This window comes from Acomys minous (assembly GCF_964271855.1).
Source record: "Acomys minous genome assembly, chromosome: 12".
Lineage (NCBI taxonomy): Eukaryota > Metazoa > Chordata > Mammalia > Rodentia > Muridae > Acomys > Acomys minous.
Genome location: NC_140493.1, coordinates 80,422,398 through 80,439,618, shown reverse-complemented (window position 1 = coordinate 80,439,618; position 17,221 = coordinate 80,422,398). Strand labels below are relative to the sequence as shown.

The window sequence follows — 17,221 nt, the reverse complement described above, 5'->3', positions numbered from 1 at the left end:
GTCAGGCAAGCGGCAGCAGCAACACACATGTCCCATTCTGGGAAGCTGTTTGTTGTTGTTGCTGCTGCTTTGTTTTGTTTTGTTTTGTTTGGGGGGGGGGGCTATAAGGCTCTGGCTCGGCCACTCTGGGATCACAAGGCAGGGATTCAGGCAGCTGACAGGCCTCTAGGAAGCCAAGTTGCAAGCACAGAGAGAAAGAGAAGGTGGACTAAAGTGAGAGCCAAGTGCAGGGTTCTTTCCAAGGCATCTGGGAAGAAGCAGAAAGTCTGGGTAAGAGAGGGGGTGTTTGTAGACAGGAGAAAGCCACGCTGACCACTGCTGTGGGAGTGGTCATGAACCAGAAGCATTCTCTTCTGGGATTTCCTAGGGACACTAGCAGAAAAACAAAAGTTCCCTTACCCATGGGTGCCAGGCCTAACATGTGTAGATGCCCTGGTTTCCCCAATTTAAAAACCAATTCCCCCCCCTCTCGTGTGTGTGTGTGTGTGTGTGTGTGTGTGTGTGTGTGTGTGTGTGTGTGAGAGAGAGAGAGAGAGAGAGAGAGAGAGAGAGAGAGAGAGAGAGAGAGAGAGAGAGAGAGAGAGAGACAGACGGGCGGACGGACAGACAGACAGACAGACAGACAGACAGACAGACAGACTGCCCTGTGTGGGAGCTAGCTTGGGTTCCATACATTCACTTCTCCGTGCCATGAGTGAGTCCAGGGCGCACACAGTAAATGTGAGGCACATGCTCGGTCGGCATCTCAGCTGATCCTGCTGACCCAGGAAAGCAAACAAGGAGAGGGGATGGGGCAGAGGGAGAGGGTGTTTGTTGCGTTGCCCGCTACAGTCTCTCAGTCAGCCCGGCCCTACCCCTGATAGGACAGCCAAGAGGACAAAACAGAGAGTCAAGAGTCTTGGGGCTCTTTTACAGTGTGATTTTGGGCTTCCCTGAACCTCCAGCCTGCCTGTTTCTTCAACTATAGGATGAAGGAGAGAATTGATCAAAGGATCTGCCTTTGCTCTAGCCTGTCCCGGAAGACAAAGGGCCAAGGGGCTGTAACAGTGGGAGGAAGCAATGTACCGTGTTCTAACCCTGCCAAGCCACAGGGCAGCCCTACATCTTCCCGAATGGAAGATCTAAAGTCCAGAGAAGGTTCCGGGGGCAAAAGGGTTGTCTAGTTCTCCCGTCAACCTCCTGCCGCCGCACCCCCCCCCCCCCGCCAGGATTCCTCCTACCCCAGGCACAGCTGGAAACGCAAGATAAGAGATGGGAAGAGAAGCCGGTGGGTGCAGGAGCTCGCTCAGCCTCCATGTATTCACCTCTCCAACCCACAAGAAGGTCCAGTGGAGGGAGCACTCGGCAAACTGTGGGGAGCACACTCTGTCTGCATTGCATTTGACCATGCTGACCCACTAAGACAAATGCCAGTATCCCCGTTTCAGATTGAGGAACTGGAATCTCAGCCGGGTTACGTTTCTTCTTCCTAAATATCAGCCAACAGTCTGCATCCCGTTTTTCTGTTCCCCCAGAGAAGTCAATTCTAACTGCCCCCAAAGAGGCAGTGCTTCCATGATGATCTGTCTGTCCCCAAAATCCCAGTCTGGGGGAAGGAAATGGAAAAAGCTATGGGAGAGACTCAGGGCCCACTTCCTGCCCCAGGCTGTGAGTAGGGGCAGGAGATGGGAGTAAACCAAGTGGTCTGCAAAACCTGCCCAGGGTCACCGGCCACCCAGCCTCTTCAGCAGCCAGGTGGGGGAGGGTTAGCCACCAAGCCTACAAGGTGCCCAGGAGTGTAGCAAAAAGCAACAGCAGCAGCAGCAGCAGCAGCTCAGAGCACCAGAGCCAGAGCCGTTAAAAGTGACTCAACCAGAAAGTGCGTTTGAAGTGACGCCCACTGGGCCCCACAGCCAAACCTCAAAAAGGCGAAGTGAGAGAGAGAGAGAGAGAGAGAGGCAGGCCTGTGGGGGCTGGGCCGGAGGTGGAGGCCCAGCCTGGAGCTGGCCCTGTCCAAATAAGGACAAATGTTCTTCATGTAGACCAATGGAGCACAGACTGTCAGCGTCATGGGGCTGTGGTTCCAAGAGGGGGGCAGGGAGGTGAGAGATTGGGGGAACACGGAGTCCGAGGGAGGTGGGGGCAGGGGAGCCAGGCCCCCATGGCCATAAGCACAGCAGTGCAAGGGGTAAGGCTAATTTGGTGTGCCCCTCAGTGTCTGTGAGAAGGGGGTAATGGTGACATCTAGTCAACTGAGGACCACATGCGACACTGCCCACCGCCAGTTTTGAGCCTGGAAATTGCTGTGAGAGAACCTACAGGCGACTGGTTTCCCACTATCATCCTTGCCTCTAGTGGCCAGTAAAGATCCCTTTGCAAGGCCACCAGTTCAGTTCTGGCGCTGGTACCTCTAAGTGGGCTGGGGGAGAGGCTTCCTCTCTCCTGCCGCCGTGGAAGGGACTGGTACTTGCCTCTCCCAGGGACATGCCGGCCTCCACTACCTCACCTGTCCCAGCACAAGCCCCAGATTCCAGGTCACGCCCCACCTCTCAGCCTGAGACCCGCCCTCCATCTTCTGCTTCTGTGAGGTGCAGAGCTGAGGAAGCTCAAGCCTGCTCAGCTGCCCAGGGAAAAGTGCTGTGGCTGCCTTCGCGGGGTGGGGAAGCTGCCTCTGGGCTTTCAGTCATTCCCCTGTCACAGGTCACCCAGTCCCTGCTAGGTCCAGAGTTCCAGAGGAAACTCTAGGTTGTTCCTGGTTGTTCCCTCCCAGGGCCTTCTCCCCTCTGACTTTTGCTCTTCAGTCCTCCAGGGAACCATCAGCAGTTACCACACTACCACCCCTTTCTAGCCAATGGCCCACAGGGCTCATTTCCTTCCAGGTATTTATCAAAGCAAGAAAGGGTTCGGAGGGCGGCAGGTGCTGGGTTTGGGGTGAAGGAAGGTGAAACACCTTGTGGAAATCAACTAAGGGCTCTGCCTTGTGTCTGAAGCTCTTCCCTCTGGTCGCTGTGTGGTACAAGGGCTCAGTTTGCAGGGAGAAGGTACACGGGGAGCTGCTGTGGAAATGGGCCTGCTAGCTCCCCGACTCACAGGCACTCAGCAACCAACCGTGGGATGAGTCCCAAGTTAAGCTCCGTGGGTCTTAATCCTCTCCCCAAAGGGACTGTTGAGATGGAGGCATGTGGTTCCTGTTTCCTAGGCTGCTCATGGGGGGGTGGGGGGGGGGGCGCACAGCAGCACCTTGAGGCCCAAAGCTCTGAGCCAACTTTGTTGGACACACCTCTCACAGCTGTGATTCCTCTTGGAGTCAGACTGGTGTGGTCTGGTCCTGTCACTTATAAGGTGGTGGTGGTCTTCATGTGACTCCACCAGCCTCAGTGATCTTCTGTCTACCTGCCTTCATGCTGTACAGCCCCGGCAGCTCAGAGCTGTCCCTCCCACAGATGAAGGCCTCTCCACCCAGCCAAAGTCCAGACAAGCAGCCATGTGCTTTTCTCCAAATAAGTCTTACTATTCCATTCAGCTGCCACGCTACAGTAAGTACCAGATGCAGCTGTCAGCTTCCTCAGCCATGAGTGAAGGACAGCAGTGACAGCTGACAGGCTGTGTGAATCTAAGAGGTAGAAAAATGACTAGCTCTAAAAAACCACTTTACCACAGGATACAAAATGAACGCTCACAAACAATGACTATGAGCTAAGTAAAGGTTAAGTTGTATCCTGATTCTTCCCCCCCCCCAAGACAGGGTTTCTCTGTGTAGCCTTGGTTGTCCTGGACTTGCTTTGTAGACCAGGCTGGCCTCAAACTCATAAGGACCCCCATGCCTCTGCCTCTGCAAGTGCTAGGATTGAAGGTGTGAGCCATCACACCTGGCTTGTATCCTGATTCTTGTGTGTAGATAGCAGAGAAGTATGTAATACACTTAAAAATATTTCATTTCTAGACTAGGCATATATCTCAGTGGTAGAACATTACCTATAATCCACAGGCCCTTGGTTCAATACAGAGAGAGAGAGAGAGAGAGAGAGAGAGAGAGAGAGAGAGAGAGAGGGAGAGGGAGAGGTGGGGGGGCGTGGAAGGACAGGAAAGTCTAGTTGGGTTTTGGTTGGTTGGTTGGTATTGGTTTTTTGAGACAGGGTTTCTCTGTGTGGCCTGTCCTGGACTCACTTTGTAGGCTGGCCTTGAACTCCAGAGATCTGCCTGCCTCTGCCTCCTGAGTTGCTGGGATTCCAGGCACGTGCCACCACGCCTGACAACAAGGCAATTTGGTGTTAGCAGAGGCAGCAGGTCAGGGGTACAGGGGCCCTTGTCCTTAGCAGGAACATGTTTTCGTCACACACAAGCCTCTGTGTTTCATCAGGGTGTGACAGGGCCACCATCGGGCTGCAGGTGGAGGGACACAGGGAGGACAATGCAGGAGATGGCAAATGTGGGGCACGGGCTGGCAGGTGCCTAGGACGATGAATGGACGCTGCTGTTGGAGAGAACTGAAAGGCTGGCCCCGTTTCCCCTGTGACCACTTCCCCGGACTATTCATCTCACTGCCTCTCATGTTGCTAAGTTTAGACTGGGGGCCAGAGGCGTTGAGTAAGGGAGGTTAGCAGGGCCCTCTGTGGGGGGGGGAGGTGCTATGATTTTAAACAAAAAGCTCATGTTTCACAGTTCTGTGCAACCCTCGTATGGGGAGTGAACACACGAGAAACAGCAGCACTCGACGGTGGACACTGTATTGCTCAAGCTAAGGCTCCAGGACTTAATCATGGCTAAGCCACTTTAACCCGCAGAGCTTGTCTCCTTGTTGCTAAATAAAGACAATGTCCTAGGAGTTTGGTAAAGATCAAACGAGATAATGGATATCAAAGACCTCTGCTGACTACCAAAGACTATTTACATGAAGGTCCTTACGGATTCTAAGTGGGAGCTAGGCTTCCAAAGTAAGGTCTATCTTTATTTACCATTACCTACCTGCCTCTGATATCCTCAGAGAGCATGCCAGGCCTGAGGACTGAGCAGCTGGCTGCACACAGGCTGAGGTAGTGGTTACATCGAGAACAGGGTCTCAGTCCCCAAGTGTAGCCCGAGTTCAGGCCCTTACCAGCCACCACACCTTTATTCTTAGGGAAACTGCTCTCTGCTGAGAGTGACATCCTGACTCTTGCTGTATGTACCAGCTACCAGCCATCACTGTGATGTCGCTAAGCCCCTCGGTTTTGGGGAAATCAATAGCAAGGGTAGAAAAGGGGGACAGAGTCTAAAACCAGCCCGGCTGCTGCTGCTTCCAGAGTTTTGTGTGAGCTCAACCTGTCCTGCTGAACAGGGGAAGAGCCTTGTCCCCACAGGGACAGAGGTCAAACCACTGAACAAGAGGCCAAGAGGATCCAGGCTTTGTGGTGTACACCTGCGATGCCAGTGACTTGGAGGCAAAGGGACCACAGGTTCAAAGCCAGCCTGGGTTATGGGGCGGCTTTCAAGCCAGGCACAAAATTAGTAAGATCTGACCTCAAAAGTTCAAGGGCTGGGGATAGCTCAGTGGTAGAATGCTTACCTAGGATGCATCAGGCTCAATGTTCAGCCACAAGGCCCCCTTAGCCCCCCAGTTGGCACTGATGGGGGAGGGGAGGGCTGGAGGGCTTAAGACCCTGGGCCAACTCATAACCTCATAATCTAGATGGGTCTAAACTTCAGCAAGTACTGAGCCCTTATGGAGGTAGAATGGCATTTGAAAGGCACCCCCACCCTGGCCACAGGACAGCACACCCCCAAGTTCCTGTCTCAACAATCTCTGGGCTTGAAGAAAGGCTGGGACTCTAGCACTTTCTTGCCTGTCTGGGTTGCTGGGCAGCAGCACACGTGGGTTCCAGGACCAGCAGACAGAGCGACTGAAAAAGCAGCTCCCAGGTGGGGGAGCTGCACCAAGACCCCCGCCCCCACAGTGGTTGTCTTTCACTTCCTGTGAGATTGACAGTTGGGGCCCAGCTAGGTATGGAACTCAAGCAGCCCCAGTGTGGTTATTTGTGCAGGCTCTTCTCCCTCCCCTCCCCACAACTGTTTCCATTCTCACCACGCAGGCCCGCCCGGGTCAAGCACACAGGCCAGCAGCTGGGGCTTTCCAAGGGACTTCTGAGAAAGCCAGTGAAAGCTCTTAGGTGTTGGCTCCACAGCCCAGGCCCTCTCAGGGAAACCTTGTTCCCTCCAGGAGATTAAGTTCGGCCTGGCAGAATTGCTCTGGCTATTCACTGAGGCCCATTTCTGATGCAAACTCGGTTAAAGAACTCACCGCCCACGGCTGGAGAACTCCTACAACAGCTCAGCTTGGAACTGAGGCTGGCGACCCGCTCCCTCACTTGATGGCGGCACAAGTGAAAGCACGCCTAGCGGGGAACCTGTGAGTGGACCCGAGTTGCTTTTGACAGGCTGGGATGAGACCAGCACAGGGTCAAGGGACAGCCACTTGGTCAGCAGATCTCCTTCTCAGGCTTTGTGCAGGTGACAGTAGCTGAGACAGCCTGCTGCAGGAACCTCTGCTGGAAAGGTGGCATTCCCCCAGCAGCGAGGCTCTGGGCATCACCCCAATCCTGACTAACCATGAAGATGGTGTAAATATTTAAGAATAGCTAATAATTGGAGGTTAATTTTGACATATTATTCTCTATTATTATTTGGCTTTTTGAGATGGGGGTCACTACGCAGCCCAGACTTGACCTAAGCCCCAACCTCAGCTTCTGGGAGCTAGGATTTTAGGTATATAGCTATATACTTTTCTTACTCATTTTCAGTCCTTACAATTCTGAAGTAAACAGACAGGGTGAACAGGAGTAATTTATTTACAGATGGAAACTGAAGAGAAACCAAAATGGGGACACAATTTCTGTGATTTAAGTGAGAATATACGGTAAACACAGATGTGGCATTCCCCATGGCTCCCTTCTCGGCCAGAGGCGGCCCTGCTTTTCATGGAAACACACAAACCTAGAGCAAGACCTAACAGTCACCGAGGCAGTAAGGGGAATGGGGACCGTGCACTGGCGAAGGCACACCAAGTGCAGATAAAAGGGGAGAAGAAAGAGGGAAAACTAGGGTTGGGGGTGAAGGGCGCTAAGGAGCCGTGGGAGTCCTTCAGAGGAGACTGCTGCGCCACGTCCAGAGGACAGAACACTGGACTTCAGTCAGAGGCTTTCCTTGCATCAAGACAGTAGGCCTTCCCATGACACACCAGCAAGCACAGCAGAGCAGCTGTACCCTGCAGCCTCAAAGGCAGGCCAGAGAGAGAAGGACCTCAGTGAGCTGCCTCAGATCTCACACGGCAAGTGCAAGTGAGCCTCACTGTGAAAGGAAAGGGGACACAAGGCGTGGGCCACAGCTCAGTACATTCCAAAAGTTCATTTTATTGGTATTTGAACCAACGTCCTGACATGGTCAAAGGCAAAGGCCTGGGCAGAGGTAGAAAAATCAGCATCTTACTCTCTCCTTGACACAGTCTCTGCGAATCACCAACCTAGACACTCCTACTACACCAGTGGTCAGAGAAAGTGAGATGACTCAAGGGCCGGATGCGTCGCTTTCACGGGTGTTGCTGATCCTGAGAAGGAGGGCAGGGAGTGTCTGGAGTTCCGCCTGTTCAAGTCCACAAGAAAACAAGCACAGCCCGGAAGGAGAGAGCAAGATGCTGTGGACTGCACCTAGCTAGGTCTTTATCGCCGTGTCTCTGGATTTGTAAACTACTCCTCGACTTTTCAGCTCCCGCACAATTCCTAAGACAGGAAGAGAAATAGGCCCATGAGAGTCTTGAGGATAAAGCACCCCACCTGCCTGGCACGGGGGTTGCCTGGCTATCACTTAACCTCCAGGCAAAGTGCCTGGCAAAAAGCTAGCAGGGAAGAACAAGAAGCAGGGCCCACACCCTCATCAAACACAAAGGTTTGGAGCTAAAATGTATCAGTGCTATCAGCAAAGTTACTGGTTGTTGGAGGGCCCTGCTACTGAAGGCTGCAGCCTCCATGACCCGAAAGCTCCCTAAGCTCGGTGCAAGATGAAGGACTCCCTTCCCTGAGTGGGGCTTCCTACTCTGCCTGTCCTTGTGTGTAATATGTCCCTGAGTCATCAGCACCTGGCTTATCATAGAAGTCAGCCTCTGACAAAGCTTTTCAAAGAATGCCCCATCTGATGATAATTAGGTAGTGTGCCCCTGCAAGGTTGACAGGACCATGCTGTTTAATGCAAATGAAGTAGACGGTGAGCACCAATCAGATACCTCCTGGCTGCTTCCCTTTTCCTATATGTTGCCCTCACCCCTAGAATAAAGTTGATCTGTCTCCCTGCAGCTGGTCAGCCATTTCACAGTGCTCAGGGCCCTCCCAGCCCTGTCCACCTGTCTCTTCCCATCCTCATGGGCTGATGGCCAACACACCCAGAGCAAAGAGGAGACCCACACTTGTCTTTACATGCAAGACTGGCTTCTGCGGGGCCCAGCATAGAAACACTGTTACAACTGCTATTACCTTGGGGCAGACGACCAGTGACTGACACGGCATACACGCCTGGCTTAAAGTTACCTGAGGAAGAAAGGAGAGTAGAATGAAAATGAGTTAAGACCGGAGAACTGAGCCAAAAACAGACAAGGGATAGGAGTGAGTGTGCGTTGTGTGTGCACATGTGTACACACATCCCATGGTTCCCATGTGGAGGTGAGGAGACACCTGCCAAGTCAGTGCTCTCCTCCCACCATGTGGATCCCCAGGGTCAGACTCAGGTTGTCCGGCCTGGCACTGCTGAGCCATCTTGCCAGCCCCAAGGCTCGGCTTTTCCATAACCCATCTTCCCACCACAGACTGCACACCCGCTGGTGTAAGGCATCCCCAAACACCCTCAGGCCAGGATAAGAACACCACTTACTGACTCGCTGCCACTTGGAGACCCAGCTGTCCTCTGGACTCATCATGGCGATGATTCTAGAGGGGGAGAATGAAGACTCAGCCTGAGCCTACTGAGCGAAGCAACAGTCCTGGGAGTGCAGGCTGAGGGAAGACACCACCGGGAAGTCATTCTAACACTGGGAAGGAGCTGACTTCAGGAAGCTAGGACAGTGGTCTTTGAGTCTATGTCTCTGACCAGCCAGTAAGAAAAGCTTTCCCTGTGGACGGCCAGCCCTGGCTATAAACAGTCGGAACCTAGTGGGAAGGTGTCAAAGCAATGGACCCTCTTGCTGGAAATGAACAAGACTTGGCCAAGCCCTTGCTCTAACAAGCTGTGCAGTCTGAGGTACACATGGAGACACTTCACCCGATTTTCACCAGTGAGACTCAGAGGTTGAGACAGTACATGCAAAGTGCCTAGTACAGAGAGCGACAGCAGATTCCAAGTGTCACTTCCCGTTTCAACAGTCCTTTGGCAGGTAGCTCTGACTCCATAGGCAGAAAGGCTACTCAGGGCTAGAAAGCCACTATGTGAGCAGGCAGGGGCTCTGAGGAGCTCTGGAGGTTATTTGTTATTCATCAATCACTCAGTGACCGGAACCTAAACTGCCAGGTTTGTTCTAGGAACTGACACCGTTTACTGTCCCCAGGCCATACCCTGGTTTCTTGGCAACAATGCTCATCTATCTTTTTACTGGTGGTTTGAGTGGAACTAATCTCACTTCCAGGAGTTGGTAAGGACAGTTACCCGGCTCTGCAGATTGATCCAGCGTAGGCAATTACAAAGGCTCCCCTCCCACCACCAGTACTTTCTCTGCCCTTCACAATCTACTCTTTCAGCCTAAGGTCTATAGTCCCTGCTCCCAAAAGATTTAAGTTAAGAGAATGTCCACACTTCTCCAAATCTGGTGTTCCTACCCTGTGCCTCTGCTTTGGTCACACTCCTTTTCTTTGAATGTTCTTTCTACCTCATCTCAACTTCCTCCAAATTCTTATAGTTCTAGCCAGGCCTGATCAGGCACGCCTGCAATCCCAGTTACTCAGGAGGCTGAAACAGGAAGTCTGAGTCCAAGGTCTATTTGGCTAATTTAAAATGACCCTGTTTCCAAAATAGGGAGAAAAAGGGCTGGTATGCTATGGTGGCAATTATAAAGATATAACCCACAGTACTCAGCAGGATGGCTCTAAAAAACAAACAAGAAGCCCAGGTGTAGTGCACACCTGTAACCCCAGCACTTGGGAGACACAGGCAGGTGGATCTCTCTAGGTTCGAGGTCGGCCAGGGAGACAAACCCTGTCTCAAAACAAAAACCAAAACCACAAGAACAAAAAACCCAGAAAGTAATAGGAGGGAATGGGGAGGGGAGAAGTTCCTCAAACAGCCAGCTGTTACACTATGACACAGCCAGCTGTTACACTATGACACAGCCAGCTGTTACACTATGACACAGCCAGCTGTTACACTATGATACAGCCAGCTGTTACACTATGATACAGCCAGCTGTTACACTATGACACAGCCAGCTGTTACACTATGATACAGCAAGACTCTCATGGGCACCCAGCCAAGCGCTCCACACCAGGGACCTAAGCAGGTATGTGCACATCATCTACAGAGCTGTGTTCTTCACAAGGGCCAGAAGGTCAGACACCATGGCATCAAAGAGAGCAATTGATGTGCACGCACACGTACCAAAAATAGCCAACTTTTGAAGGAAGGAAGGCCGACAGACAGACTTGGAAACTGGAGAGACAGCTTAGTGACTAACAGCACACACTGTTCTTGAAGAGAACCCAACTGCAGTTCCAACACCCATACAGGGCAGCTCACAACTGTCTCTAACTCTACCTCTAAAGGGATCTGAGGACTATGGTCTCTGTGCGCATTTGCATTCATATACACATAGCCACAAGATACATATAATTTATGAAGAAAAATATATCTTTAAAATAATCTTTAAAAAGGTTAGATTGGGCCGGGCATAGTGGCACACGCCTGTAATCACAGCACTCTGGGAGGCTGAGGCAGTCAGACTGCTAGGAGTTCAAGGCCAGCCCGGACTATAAAGTACAGCAAGGGCTACACAGAGAAGCCCTGTCTCAGAAAACAAAAAAAGAAAGAAAAAAGGTTAGATTGGTAAGGATTCAAAGTGTGTGTTGTACTCACAAATCACTGTTTAACTCTTAACATCTTTCAAAGCAACTAGTCCAGCTTTCATGTATGGATGGGAATGCCTCCATTTTAGATTCTGTCTTCTTAGACAAGGTCTCATGGTGCGGCCACGGGCTACTTGATACTCGTATCCCCCTACCTCAGCTTGAGAGCCAGGACTGAAGGTAGCACCCACATACCCAGCTTCCTCATTAAGCATCAACCTTGAACAGCTAACGAGGAAACAAAGAGATGAGAATCCATGACTGTGTCTTAGCATGAAAACTAAAGGTTCCAAATCAACATCTTTTCTGCCCAATCTTTACTCTTCCCTGAAGGAATCGGGCCCACCTTCATAGAACTTTAACAAACACTAGGCTTAAGGCCAGCTTATGAGTGGCTCTTCACTTGGCCTGGGGTTTAGAAGAGGCTTAGCAATGCTGCTGCCCTGGGGAAGAAGGCCAGGCCGGCCATGCTTCTCTCCTTTCCCATCCTTCCCACTGGACCACGTTGTCAAGGTTACAGTCCTCTTCTAGGCCTCTTCAAGACTATTGGATTTGTTTTGTGTTATTATTACTTTTCTGGTTAACTTGTTTGGAGTGTGTGTGTGTTGAGGTCAGAAAACAACTCTAGGAACTCAGTTCTCTCCTGCCACCTTGTGGGATCCAGGGATTGACGTCAGCTATCACGCCTGCCATCAGGCATCTTACCTGCTGAGCCATCTAGATGGTCTTGTTAGCCCAGGCTAGCTTCAAACTCACTATGTAGCTGAGGCTTGCCCTGAACTCCTGATTCTCTGGCTTCTTCCTCTCAGATGACAGAGTATCTCATTCAGATGCTATTTGAGGGAGTAGATTACTGTAACTATGGTTTTCATTTTCTCTTCTTTTTTAAAAAAGATTTATGTATTTGTGTATATAAGCACTCTATTTGCATGCATGAATGCATGACAGAAGAGGGGATCAAATTTCATTATAGGTGATTGTGAGCCACCAAGTGGTTGCTGGGAATTGAACTCAGGATGTCTGGATGAGCAGCCAGCACTTTTTTTGGTTTGTTTGTTTTTTGAGACAGGGTCTCTCTATGTAGCCCTGGTTGTCCTGGACTCTTTTTGTAGACCAGGCTGGACTTGCACTCACAGAGATCCGCCTACCTCTGCCTCCCGAGTGCTGGGATTAAAGGTGTGCGCCACCACGCCCGGCTAAGGGCTCTTAACCTGAGCCACCCCTCTAGCCCCGCTTTCACACATGGATCTTCATGCATCCAAGCTGGATTAGGAATTAAACCTAGGGCTTTGTATATGGCAGTCACGAGCTCTGCTGCGGTACTGTACGTCCAACCCTTCAATACTAGGGATCTGCCGCCTCCTACATCCTGTGCCAGGCACTGGCATACAGGAGAAACAGTCTCAACCACCAGACTAGAATAGTGAACCACTGTTAAACAGAACTACAGAAAAAGCACATTTTAAATGTCCTCCTAGCCACTGTTTAAAACAGTAAACACACTGCCGGGTATGGTGGTGCACGCCTTTAATCCCAGTACTCAGGAGGCAGAGGCAGGTGGATCTCTTCGAGTTTGAGGCCAGCCTGGTCTACAGGGTCCAGAATGGCCAAGGCTACACAGAGAAACCCTGTCTCCAAAAAACAAAACAAAACCAAACAACAAAAACCACAAGATGAAATTGATTTTTATCCAAATAAATCCATAACATTATTTCAACATTTAACTAGTCTAAATAAGTTAAGATTATAGCCAGGCGAGGTGGCGCACACCTTTAATCCCAGCACTCGGGAGCCAGAGGCTGGTGGATTGGTGTGATTTGGAGGCCAGCCTGGTGTACAAAGTGAGTCCAGGACAGCCAAGGCTACATAGAGAAAACCCTGTCTCAAAAAAGCAAAAACAAACAAACAAAAAAATTAAGATTATTTGGCATTCTTTTTCTTCACACTGAACCTTTGCTCTCTGGTATATATTTGACACTTAAGCATATTCTAACATGAACTAGCGACATGTCAAGCGCTCAGTAGCTACAGGACGCTCACTGCTACTGGTCTAGATGCAGAGAATTAGTGGCTCTCAAAAGAACTGAGACCAGTTAAGTCTTATGACCTCAAAAACCTGCCCCATAGTTACTTCTTGGGTCACGGCCAAGATGGTGCGGAGGTGAACACGGGAGTGTGCAGAGGCTTACCCGTCAAACGAGGAGCTGGTGCAGTCATATACCATCTCTCTGTTGCCCTTCATTTGTAGGTACGCATCACAATTGTCACATCCATCGTATTCAAACTGGTCTATAGTCTAGAAAGGGAAAAAAAAAAAAACAAACCAAAAACCCAGAAAGGATGAGCACGACGAACAAGGTCTTACTATTTCGACGCCGTCAACCCTTTGGTTCTCTGCACAGCCCAATACTCCTGCTCTCCTAACTATTCCTAAGTTCCACCCTCACACCCTTTCATCTCCCGTCCCTAATTCAGCTGGTTACTTTTCCTCGTCTCTTTGGCGTCAGGTACCCTCCTCTCTCAACAGCTTTGGCTCCTAAAGTCTTTCCCGTCAACACAGTCAGGTCACAGAACGTCTGCTGGGGAAGCCAAACTTGCGCTAGGAGCTGAGGGCCGAAAGGCAGGGACTATCACCCGTGCCCTCGGCGGCGGGCACTGAAGCCCTGCTCTCACGCCTTCGACGTAAGCAACGGCTCCCTGCGGCTTCCCTCCCCTGGCGACCTCCCGGGATCTCAGAGCCTTTTCTTTCCCGTCTCTGGCCCCGTTTCACCTTCTCACTGCCATTTTTGCTTCCCCAATCGCTTCTACAACCAAGGCCCCGACGAACACCTTGACTAAGGAGCACAGCAAACAAGCCCGCAGATGCCGCAGGTCCTTCGGCACCGTCTCCAGGGCCATCTTCACCGAAACGATAAAACAACAGGGAGAGACAAGTCACAGGTTCCACAGGCGCAGGAAGTAAACAGACCATTACCCAGAATGCCCACCACTTCCTGTACGTAACTTCCTATTCCGGTGCAGGCGGTCGCCGGCCCCGCCTCCCTCCCCCCCACCCCCCCACCCCCCCGGAGAAGATGGTTTCTCCCGCGGGGGAGCGTGGGCGGGGCAGCCGGCGGCCACCTGGGCTCGCGCGCGTCCGTCACCTGAACTTGCGTGAGCGAGCGGAAGACGGCGCTGGGGGGGGCTGTTGATGCCGAAGGGGCGGGACAGTAGGGTGTGGTCAGCGCATGCGCAGGAGGTGTGGCGCGGAGCGGCTTGCGGAACCGAGCGCTGCAACGCGGGCCTTTTGATGTAGTCCCCTGGTTGCAGGCCCGGGTTCTCTCAGGATCCCCGGGGAAAACCTAGATTGTTTTGTCTGCTTGTATCCTTTTGTTTGCTTATTTATTGAGACAGTAAATGATAATTCCTAAGATGGCCTCCAACTTTCTGCATACTGGACAGTGTCCTTGAATTTCTGATCTTCCTTGCCTTCACGGCAGTGCTGGGATGATGAGCGCGCCATCACGCCTGGGTATTTTACTATTTTTTTTCCCCGAGACAGCGTTTCTCTGCGTAACAGCTCTGGCTGTCTTGGAACTCGCTCTGTAGACCAGGCTGGCCTCGAACTCACTGAGATCTCCCTGCCTCTGTCTCCCGCATCCTGGGATTAAAGGCGTGCGCGCCACCACTGCTCAGCGGTATTTTTACTTTTCTGAGGCAAGGAGGGCCTGGTATTCCCGGCCCTGTTCTCAACCACCCGATTGCTCAGAATATAAGCCTGCCGCTTCGTGCTAGGTTGTTTTAAGCTTTGAGGCAGTGAATCCTTGCCTTTCTGGATCGTCTGCAGAGAACGAAAACAAACCCGGCGAGGCCCCACCCCTTCTTGTAACTGCGTGATAGGATTTCGTTTGCAGTCCACAGGAATGCTAGCTTGAGACGCACGGACGATGGGGGGAGCGGGGGTGGGGTGGAACGCGTATTTAATTCCATCTAAAAAGCCTCTCGTTTGCGCGTCCTGGCTGATAATTTACGCTTTGTAAAACTCTTGGCACATTTAGACATAATCCCATGAGAACGTCTGTAGATTAGGCCTCTCACTCCTCAAACGCTCCCCCCCCCCCCCCCCCCGTCCCCCCGTCCCCCGTCCCCACCTCAGCTGCTACTGAACTGTGTAGGACGCAGAATTCCTTGCCTTCTGACACCTGGTATCCTGAACAAGCCACACAGAAGCGCCAAGGTATGGTGCAATGTGAGAAAGCAAAGGCTCTTCCCGACCCTAGGGGATTTGTCGAGGGCACAGATCCCTCGGCAGGGACTCCCCCCACCCCCACCCCAAGAATCCATACAGGAAAAGTGCCATTTTTCTTGGAGTGTAGGCAAAGCGTAGGCATTTGTGTTTCTCTGAATTGGAGCGCTGGGATATAAATAGTCGCAATCCCTGCTGTTGTGTCCTTACAGCCCTTCTAATTGAAACTGAACTACAAACAGCAAGGCTGATTCTTGGCTGTGTCCCAAGCTGCATTCTAACAGAGTCACTGAGTGGGGTTTAGATACTTTCTAGCACTGGGAAATAGCTTTCCAGTTTGGAATATATACATTTTTGAGAAATATTTTTTCATTGTGCTATCTCATGTGAGTCTTGTATCAACTCTGAAGGAGGATCATTTTATTTCTGGAAAAAGGCAGCACCCTGTTGGGAAGCTGGCTCAGAACCCACCACATAAAAGCTGGAGATAAACCTGGCAGTGGTGGTGCACGCCTTTAATCCCAGCACTTGGGAGGCAGAGGCTGTCTGATTGCTGTGAGTTCGAGGCCAGCCTGGTCTACAAAGCAAGTCCAGGACAGCCAAGGCTATACACAGAGAAACCTTGTCTCCAAAAACAAAAACAAAAAGCTGGGCATAATGGTATGCTGCAGCTATAATCACAGCACTGGGGCCCAGCGATAGGCAGATCCCAGGGCCTCTAGGCAGATTCAGTGAGAGATCCTTTTTGTTTGAATGTTTGTTTGTTTGGAAACAGAGTCTCTTTATTATGTAGGTCTGGCTGTCCTGGAACTTGCTATGTAGATTAGGCTGGCCTCAAACTCACACCTGAATGTCTACACACGCATACCAAGGCACAGTATTTGCTTAAGGTCACAAAGTCAGTCACTGAAGCATCAGAGTGATCAAAAGTACAGTACACAGATGAATAACTACGGTGATGAGAATCCAGGTGTGCTGCTTCCTCTGATCTTACTGGGGATTTAAAACTGCCCTATCCTGACCAGCCTTTGATCTCACCAATAACAGACAGAGTCAGACAGTAGCGGTACACGTCTGTGAGCCCAGTAATTGGGAGGAGAAGCAGGATCATCAGTTGGAGCCTAGACTCAGCTATGCAGTGAATTGGGGCGGGGGGGGGGGGGGTCAGGCCGGACCTCAAAAAACCCAACGAGAAGAAATGAAAAAGATGGAACTCGGGAGGCAGAGGCAGGCGGATCGATGTGAGTTCCAGGCCAGCCTGGTCTACAAAGCGAGTCCAGGACAGCCAAGGCTACACAGAGAAACCCTGTCTCAAAAAACCAAAAAAAAAAAAAAGAGAGAGAGAGAGAGAAAATCATAATGAAATAAAACCACGAGGCCAGATCATATTTATGGATAAATATATTAGCAAATAAATACATTTCTCAACATAGTGCCTGATTCAAGCATCTTTCTGTCTGGTTCAGATATAAATACCCATGTGGGTGCCTGGGTGCCAGTCTCCCCACTGACTGAGGAGAGAAGGTTCCCAAGTAGAACCCCATGTCCATTATGCCCCCCACATTCACATTCCAGGCAAGGGTCCTGCCTGAGGGGCTGACAATGGTCAGGATGCCCTGGGTGCTGAGCTGCAGGAGGCCCCTCAGCCCTGGCCTTGGTACAAGCTGCCCAGGCCAACCTTTTGCTCCAGTTCCGTGCGCGCACCTTCTGCTGGGTTGCTGGTGTGTGTGGCTCGTCCCGGGAAGGTTAGCCTCTGGGCCCCGCACACCCTCGGGGTCTGGTCATTCTCCACCTCTGTTCTGAGAACCTCTCTGCGAGTTCTGTCCTTGCTCGGGCTACATTCTGCCCTCGTATCCTCCCCCCTCCTCCCAGACGAAGTTTAGTAGACATTCCTCTTTGCCTGCCTTGGCTTTAGAGACCGGAGATCTTCGAGGAACAGTTACTCCCC

General features: G+C 51.4%; 1 protein-coding gene across 2 annotated transcripts; it reads right to left on the bottom strand.

Moving 5' to 3' along the window:
- Nucleotides 1-7,344: 7,344 nt before the first annotated feature.
- Nucleotides 7,345-14,057, bottom strand: SUPT4H1 (SPT4 homolog, DSIF elongation factor subunit). Of its 2 annotated transcripts, none has more exons than XM_084749558.1 (5): nt 13,819-14,057; nt 13,238-13,344; nt 8,872-8,927; nt 8,478-8,531; nt 7,345-7,730 (listed from the first exon to the last, which is right to left on the bottom strand). In XM_084749558.1, exons 1-5 carry the CDS (start codon nt 14,017-14,019, stop codon nt 7,663-7,665), a joined length of 486 nt encoding a protein of 161 aa, XP_084605684.1. In that variant the 5' UTR covers nt 14,020-14,057; the 3' UTR covers nt 7,345-7,662. The 2 variants fall into 2 exon arrangements, with proteins under 2 accessions (XP_084605684.1, XP_084605685.1); XM_084749559.1 differs by having other exon boundaries at nt 13,878-14,052.
- Nucleotides 14,058-17,221: the final 3,164 nt, after the last annotated feature.

Coding starts and splice junctions, on each gene's coding strand:
- SUPT4H1 (XM_084749558.1), bottom strand. CDS start 14,019: ATGGTCTGTTTACTTCCTGCGCCTGTGGAACCTGTGACTTGTCTCTCC. Junction 8,532..8,871: donor CTCCAAGTGGCAGCGAGTCA/GTAAGTGGTGTT, acceptor TTTCTTCCTCAG/GTAACTTTAAGCCAGGCGTG. Junction 7,731..8,477: donor CACTGGTCGTCTGCCCCAAG/GTAATAGCAGTT, acceptor TTCCTGTCTTAG/GAATTGTGCGGGAGCTGAAA.